The sequence below is a fragment of the Dipodomys spectabilis genome, unplaced genomic scaffold (genome assembly GCF_019054845.1).
Source record: "Dipodomys spectabilis isolate Male_0828 unplaced genomic scaffold, ASM1905484v1 ptg000234l, whole genome shotgun sequence".
In the NCBI taxonomy this organism is placed as follows: Eukaryota; Metazoa; Chordata; class Mammalia; order Rodentia; family Heteromyidae; genus Dipodomys; species Dipodomys spectabilis.
In genome coordinates this window covers 21,726,141-21,734,758 of record NW_024870911.1, presented here as the reverse complement: position 1 = coordinate 21,734,758, position 8,618 = coordinate 21,726,141, and the positions used below count along the sequence as shown (strand labels likewise).

Below are 8,618 nucleotides of genomic sequence, written 5' to 3'. Positions count from 1 at the left end.
GGGAGGAGGAGGACAGGAAGAAGGGGAGGAAACAGGAGGAAAGAGGAGGGGAGGGAAGGGGAAAAAGAGGGAAGGGGAAGAAGAAGGAGGAGGAGGAGAAGGAGGAGGAGGAGGAGGAGGGGGAGAAGGAGGCAGAAAGAAGAAGGAGCTGGGAAGGTGGCTCAGTGGTAGAGCACTAGCCCTTGCATACGTGAGGCCCTGGGTTCGATTCCTCAGCACCACATAAGCAAAAAGAGCCAGAAGTGGTGCTGTGGCTCAAGTGGTAGAGTGCTAGCCTTGAGCTGAAGAGCTGAGGGACAACGCCCAGGCCCAGAGTTCAGGCCCTACGACTGGATCCCCCCCCCAAAAAAAAAAGAGAAAAAGAAAGAAGAAGAAGAAGAAGGAGGAGGAGGAGGAGGAGGAGGAGGAGGAGGAGGAGGAGGAAGAGGAGGAAGGTGAGCAAAGGGGAGAAATGGGGAAGGAGGGAAGAGGAGGGAAGGGGAAGAAGAAGCAGATGAAGCAGAAGCAGAAGAAAAGCAGATGCAGAAGCAAGAAGGAAGAAGAAGGAGGAGGAGGAGGAGGAGGAAGAGGAGGAAGAGGAGGAGCAGGAGCAGGAGGGGCAGGAGCATGAAGGAGGAGGAAGGAGGAGGAAGAAGAAAGAAGAGAGGTGGAGGAGGAGGAACAAGAGGAGGAGGAGGAGCAGGAGGAGGAGGAAGAGGAGGAGGAGGAGGAGGGAGGAGGAGAAGGGAGAAGAAGAAAACTAGCTGGGCACCAGGCGCTCACACCTTTAATTTTAACTACTCAGGAATTTGAGATCTAAGGTTCCCTGTTTAATCTCAGTCTTGGAAGGGATGTCCAGGAGACTCCTATATCCAATCAACTACCAAAAACTGAAAATGGAGCTGTGGTCAAGTAGTAAAGCACCAGCATTGAACACAAAACTACAGGACTGACTCCAGGCCCTGAGTTTAAGCCCCAATACCAGCACACACACACACACACACACACACACATACACACACACGTGCGCGCGCACGTGCGCACACACACACACACACAAGCATGCACGCACGCACCCACGCATGCACACAAAAAAACCCACTGGTAATTGGAGAAAGGCAGCTAAGTAAATGTCTGCTTTTCTATTGCTTTGAGTGATTAAACCTAAAGCTGTAACAAACTATAATGGTAAATGAATATAAATGTAACAAATATAGATGGCTTTTCTGTGGCAAATGAGCCACAGAAATCTAGTGTTAGAGTAGAAAAACCCGCCTAATATGAATGTGACTGGTTATATAGTAACAAAGCCCAATCTTTTAATTAGAAGTCTTCATCTTTACAATGACTGATTTAAATGAACTATAGTTGATTGTTATTGCTAATACTCAAGGTACATATAGGCTGAAAATCTTGACTAATGCTATCCATAAAACATCCATTATTAGTTCTCATCACTAACCAGCTAATTAGACACAGTAAAATTTGAAGATTTCTCCCCCTTCCCCAATGTACTTAGAACAACTTCTTTCATCAAGTATTTCCCAAAATGTAAGGAAGTGTAAGCCCTGCCCACAGCACAGGGTCACTGGCTCCGTTCCTTCTCAGGGACGAGAAAGGGACCCTGAATCTGTTCATCCTGCTCATGTGGTACTAAGGAATTGAACCCAGGGCCTCATACATGCTAGGGAAGCACTAAGACCCTAAGCCACATTCTCAACCCCTTCACCTACCTTCTTGAGCCCCACAAACTCATTCTCGGCTGCTGTGTGCTTGTTTACCTCATCTTCATACCTGGAACAGAGATGAAGATGAAGATATCCATCACAGGTTTAGATGAGGGTCTCAGATACTCATGTAAATCTCAGCCAGAGGCTGCTTCACAATCATGTGCAGGATGCCTTGCTGGCATCACCTTGAAATCTTTTATCTCTGTGTGTGTGTGTGTGTGTGTGTGTGTGTGTGTGTGTGTGTGTGTGTGTGTGTGTGTGTGTGTGTGTGTGTGTCCTAAGGCTTGAACACTCAGGGCCTGGGCATTTTCTCACTACAACTTTGAGTTGCAGTGCCATTTCCTGCTTTTTTGGTAGTTAGTTAAAGAGTCTCATGAACTTTCATGCCTGGGATGGCTTTGAACCATAAGCCTCAGACCTCAGCCTCTTGAGTGGTTAAGACTACAGGTATGAGCCACCAATGCCAGGCTAAATCTTTATCATTCATTTAAACAAATTCCTACAGTGACAGTTTGCACCAAGCCCTGAAAAGTGTATGGCTGTCCTTCCTGGAGACTTTTCAGAGCTCAGAATATCACCTTCCCCTCCTCTTCTTCAGCTTACCCTGGTGATAAACTGCAGTGTGGACGTCCTGGAGAAAGATATGGAGAAGTCCACACTAAAGCTACCAGCACAACTATGTTTATTGCAGCATTATTTACCATAGCTAAGATATGGAACCAACCCAGATGCCCCTCAGTAGATGAATGGATCAAGAAAATGTGGTATATATACACAATGGAATTCTATGCCTCCATCAGAAAGAATGACATTGCCCCATTTGTTAGGAAATGGAAAAACTTGGAAAAAATTATATTAAGTGAAGTAAGCCAGGCCCAAAGAAACATAGGCCCCATGTTTTCCCTTATATCTAGTATATGTATGAGTCAAGCGGAAAAGGTCAGATAATGTGATGTTAGGAAAATGAACCCTTAGATATATATTTTTTAGTTTTTTCTTTCATGCATGTGTTTCTAACGCATTTATAAGATTATTTCTTTGTTGCTTTGTATGTCCCTCCTCCACAGTATAACCCCTGCTTTCACTATATTTGATGTCAGTATAACTTGTGGAGGAGATGGGGAAAAACAAATCGTTTAAGGATACAGGTGGACCTGTTGCAACAATGAGAAGTACAAGTTGTCATGTCCAAAACGAGCTTTACAACGTCGATGCGGGGGGGGGGGTGTGCCGGGGGGGGGGGGGGAGGAGAAGGATTGGGATGGGGGGGGAGGGGGGAGGCTGGGAAGGGATGAGAAGGGTAAACAAAGGAGGTGGCTGCAATGCTTGGTAAGAAATGTATGCATTATCCTGCCCATGTAATTGTAACCCCTCTGTACAGTATGTTCACAAATAAAATAAAATAAAATTTAAAAAAATAAAAATAAAAAAATGAATTAATACAAAAAAAAAGATATGGAGGAGACCCATTGCTTATCTGGGCTCTTTGGTCAGCTTTATAATGTACAAGGTACAATGTACAATGTGCATCCCGCCTGATGTTTTAGTTTCAGTTAATGGATGTTCAATTTTCCTTAGAAGAATTTGGGATGTGAATGAGCCTGGGCCTTCTGAATGCATCAAGGCTATAGGATTCCAGCTTATTAGAAACTAGAACATCCCACCCTGAAGTTAAGACTTCATGAAGACTGAAGAGCAGGAACCCTATCGAAGCAAAGGTGTTTCTAGGTAATGTGAAATTTGAGATGCTCATGAATTCCCAGAGCCGAGCATGAAGCTGAGTGGCCACTAATGTGTGCAGTGGCATTGGAGCAGGTGTCCCATCTCCACGGGGCCTCAAGCATGCCCACAGCACACTCTCCCACTTTGAGAAGCCCAGTTCACACACACACACACATTCACACACACTCACACTCAAACACACTCACACACTCAGCAGAGACCTCAGAGCTGCTGTTGCAGGGGATTGGACAGGGCTCTGGCTCTCTGCCTATACTGCCCAGAAACTAGGGAACACTTGGACTCCAGGAATCAGCCCCACACCAGTTGATTCTCAATATGAGATACAGGATTATGCATATTTGACAAGTTTCTAGGGTGACACTATATGTGAGGGCTCCCCATTCACAAGGACTGTATATTCTCTATATCTATGTAGGCTAGGATTGGAGGGGCCCTTTTAGACATATGAAAAACATAATCAGCCATATAATGTGTCATTTCCTCCTTGTTACCCTCTCTGCTTGGTCATGGATCACTCAGCAAACCCATCAAAGAGGATGAACTGAAGGTGCAGTCAGAAGCAGTTGAAATCCCAAATCAGGACTATGCCTGCTTACTATTTACTTTCCCAGAAGGGGAAAATCCCCTATTAGGCCCCTTACTTCTTCTTGAAGTCTTCCATCAGGTCCTGCATGTTCTTCGCTTCTCCCTCCAGGTTTTCCCTCTCCCCTAGAAGTGAATCCAACCGCTTGTGCAGAAAGCTGATGTAGGACTCAAAGAAAGGCTCCAAATTCTTGGGCCCCGAGCCAGATCGGGTGGCCTGCTGCTGGAGCAGTTCCCACTTCGTCTCCAGAACCTTGTTTTGCTGTTCCAGGAAGCGCACCTGCATCAAGAGAAGAAGGATAGGAGACCCTTGAGGATCAACTATTCCAAAAAGTGGGAAGGCTGGGCATTAGTGGCTCACATCTGTAATTCTAGCTACTCAGGAGGCTGAGATCTGGGGATTATGGCTTAAAACTAACCCAAGCAGAAAATTCCATGAGACTCTTTTTTTTTTGGGTGGGGGGGGGAGTCCGGTCGTGGGGCCTTAACTCTGGGCCTGGGCGCTGTCCCTCAGCTCTTCAGCTCAAGACTAGCGCTCTACCACTTGAGCCACAGAGCCACTTCTGGCTTTTTTCTTTTTTCTTATGTGGTGCTGAGGAATCGAACCCAGGGCCTCAGGCATGCAAGGCAAGTGCTCTACCACTGAGCCACCTTCCCAGCACCCCCCCCCCCCCATGAGACTCTTATCTCCAAATAAGCACCAAAAAAAGCTTGAAGTGGAGCTGTGGCTCGAGTGGTAGAGTGCTAGCCTTGAGCACAGAAAACCCAGATCCTGAGTTAAAGCCCTGTGACCAGCACCCCCCTCCTCAAAAACAATTCTTTTCTAAAAGGTAGAAATGGCAGCAGACCCAGTTCTTCAAGCCACAGTTGTCTCTCTGTTCTGGAACTTAGGATAAAGGTTATAAAAGAGAGAGCTAGAATTCATTGAGGGCTAATACTCTATCTGCCATTTTCCCATATACCTCTGAACAGGTGGATAAGGAAACCAAGACTCAAAGAGCTCAAGTTGCCAAAAGGGAAATCAATACAAAAGAAACATGAAGAGTCAAACCCAGGCCTTCCTTTGGATCCAAAGGATCCCTAGGGATCCTTTGACACACATCCAGAGGCATTCAGCATGAAGTTATTTTCAGTTGTATTTTTGGTGTATGTTTCTCTCACCACCACAAGGAAAATGAAAGCAGTCAGCAAGGTCGAACTTTTCCTTTGCGATTTCATGCCGAAAAGCCTCCTTTCAGCCACACATCTTGCAGCTGACCTATGTTCACTTCTAGTCCTGGGCTCCTTTCCCACACTATTCTCTGCCTCAGCCTGGACAGCTGGACAGAACCTCACTGAAGCGGACAGTATCCTTGGGGGATACAGTCAGCTGTCAGTACTCACCATGAAATTGGTGCCAATGCAAGACTGGTTACCAGCTACATTGGCTTACCAAACAAGTGCTTGGTATTGTATTGGTTAGGAGCTAAAACCCCATTCTTCAGAGCTGCAAGCAGGTTTGAACCCTCAGCTCAGCTCACCTCTCCAAGACTAAGGATCTCGCTCCCATTTCACAGCTGGGAAAACAAAACTCAAGAGAAACAGAGGCACACTTGCTGTCCTGGAGAAAACAGGGCCAACCAGGCCAAGAGCCAGACAGTCCAGCCTTCAAGTGTGGCAGGTCTCACTGACATCTTCCTGTCCCAAGAACTAGCCATCAAAACCCTCCACTGTGCCTTCCGGCTTCACTCTCACCTTATCAATGAAAGAAGCAAACTTGTTGTTGAGGGTTTTGATCTGTTCCCGCTCCTGAGCCTTCACTTGCCCAATCTGGGGGTCAATCTCCACATTGAGGGACTGCAGGAGGCTCTGGTTAACTGTCACTTCCTGGATTCCCCCAGGGGGACAAACAGCAGCAAAGCCATCAGACCCCCCAAAGCCACCAGCTCCCCCAAAGCCTCCTCCCATTCCTCTGCCACTGCCAAAACCACCTCTATAGCCACCTCCAAAACCACTACCGCAGCTACTATGCCCTCCACCAAAGCCGCCAGCCTGGGAGCCACCAGCCGCCACACTCATGGAGATGCTCTTGTTTCCACCCAGGTTGTAGAGGCTGCGACTTCTAAAGCCACCTGCTCCACTCTGGAGCCCACAGGCCCCTCCACTGGCTCCCTTGGAGCGGGCCACGCAGCTCATCCTGCCACCACCACCGCTGCTGCTGCTGCTGCTGGAGACCATGGCTGAGCGGCCAGAGAAGCCTTGGCTCCCACCACTGAAGGATTTCTTGCAAGCTTGTCTGCTCATGGTGAAAGAGCTGGGATATATGCTAGAGATCCCTGGGCAAAGGCAGAGCAAAGAGATGAAGGCAGAGTATGGGACAGCAGAAGAGGCTGGCCTTTATATTCCAGGACATTTGGCTTGGCAGGACCAGCGAGCAATTAGTGGAGAGTCATCTTGGGTTTGGTTCACCTTGCAGGCAATGTTATCTCTGGTTCTCAGCATACCTCAAATCTAATCCTCTGGACTAACATGGCTTTGCTTTCTTAATCACCCAAACTTGCCTTTGTGAACAGAAGACAAAGTTCTCTTCCTTCTCTTTGTATGATTTTCCTCAAGAGTCTCAAGGAACCCAAGGAAGCACCTAGTCCAGCAGGATGAACTGGCTTTAGACCCCCAAGAGTTGAGATGTTGGGTTCCATGACATGAAAGTCATTGAGTTCCAGAATTCAAATAGGCCAAGTCCTTTCCAGTGCTCACACTACTAACAGTGATTGTTGGGCACTGCCTACAGATGGCTCATTACCTGTGCCCAACCTTCAGAAGGCCCGGAGGCGAGAACTGTACTGACCCCATGGGGTCCCATCAACCACCAAGGCAGCCAAAAACTTTTTTTGTTCTTAATATATATATATTTTATTGTAAAGATACTGTATAGAGGTTACAGTTACATGAGCAAGGTAATGAGTCCATTTCCTATCAAACATTGTTACCCCCTCCTTTATTTTTCCCCACCATCCCTTTCCTCCCCAACTCCCCAACTCCTCCCCCCACAAAAGTTGTTGAGTTTTTTTTCAACATACTGTCTTGTATGTTACATTGTTACAAAAAATGGATCATCCTGTATCCTTATTTAAGTATTTTGTAATTTCCCTCCCCAAGTTAGAAATATGTACATACAAGACGCAGGGCACTGGAATCAAATACAGTGACAACAGGGGTTGTACCAAAGGAGAAGAACATACAAAGAAACAAAAAAAAAATCACATAGTACATTATAAGTACAATAAAAAGAACAAGAAAGTTAAAATCTCTTGTGTCCCTATCTTGAGGTTCATTTTGCTTAGCATCAGGTTATATGTGCACAGCTTTTTCTATCTAAGAAGATCTAGAGTTTGGGTGGAGAAATGCTGCTTGCAGGGAAATAGACATGTCTGGTCCCTAAGGAGCAGAGGCTCACAATATGTACCAAACAAGTATGAGGATTGGGAAGTAGAAAGGCACATGTTGGGGAAGGTCCCAGACAAAGCCCTGCGCCTGCCATGATAGACCAATAGCAGGGGAGTTCTGTATCCAGAAGCAAGAGGAGGCAGAATGGAAGCCAGCTAGTAAAGTCAGCTCCACAGTCCTACTCATCTTGGGATGAGAATGAGTGTCATGTCTAGGCCCTAACTCACATCTGGAGGTTATGTTCTTCTTCCTACACTCCCACCTTGTCTGATTGGTACCCCTTTCTGTGTTCCCGCCAATCCTCATTCTTCCCCCACATGGGCCTCTCCACCTGGCATCACCACGCTAGTCCCTGAGCTCCTCCAGAGAAGGGCTGAGAACTGCCCTGTCCTTTCTGACTGCCCAGCTTCTAGCACATCAGGGTACACACCCCTCAGATGTGTTAACTGCTAAGAATAGATGTCTAAGAACACAAATAGGGAGACCTATAACCCACCGTAGTCTTCGGAATGAACATCTGCAGAGGAAGACATTTATAATCCAGAAAGTTTAGGAAGCCCTTGTCTAGGCCACAGGAATCCCACCTGGGCCAGTGGTGGCGGGTTGAAGGCTCTTTAATGACAGAACAATGCACAGATGAATTACTGCTCTGATTTCCAGAAGTTCAACCGCTCCCCACCCCATACCATCCCACCTCCGCTCCCAGCCATGCTACATATGGCAAACTCTCTTGTTGCTGTCACCATGTGAGACTTTACAGGACATGAAGGAGCAAGGAGAGATGGACTCTAGATTCCCCACAAAACAAAGATCTGTTTCAGATATTTCACATGTTTCATCTCCAGATTTTTAGTCAAAATGGCAACTAGCACTGTCTCTGGATGGTGTCTATAAAAGTCCGTCTGGGGCTGGGCAGGTGGCTCAGTGGTAGAGCGCTTGCCTTGCATGCCTGAGGCCCTGGGTTCGATTCCTCAGCTTTTTTTTTTTCAAAAAAAGCCGGAAGTGGTGCTGTGGCTCAAGTGGTAGAGTGCTAGCCTTGAGCTGAAGAGCTGAGGGACAGTGCCCAGGCCCAGAGTTCAGGCCCCATGACCGGACCAAAAAAAAAAAAAAAAAAAAAAGCCATCTAGAGGATTGGTCTGAAAACTGAAGGACATGGAG

The 8,618-nt window shown here is 46.9% G+C and overlaps 1 protein-coding gene across 1 annotated transcript; it reads right to left on the bottom strand.

Moving 5' to 3' along the window:
• Window positions 1-1,712: 1,712 nt before the first annotated feature.
• On the bottom strand, window positions 1,713-6,317 carry LOC122124335 (keratin, type II cytoskeletal 2 oral-like; the record flags this gene model as incomplete). The annotated part of the gene is made up of 3 exons (XM_042699057.1): window positions 5,769-6,317; window positions 4,094-4,314; window positions 1,713-1,773 (listed from the first exon to the last, which is right to left on the bottom strand). Coding segments are annotated over exons 1-3 (831 nt in total), but the record flags the coding sequence as incomplete, so codon positions are not given.
• Window positions 6,318-8,618: the final 2,301 nt, after the last annotated feature.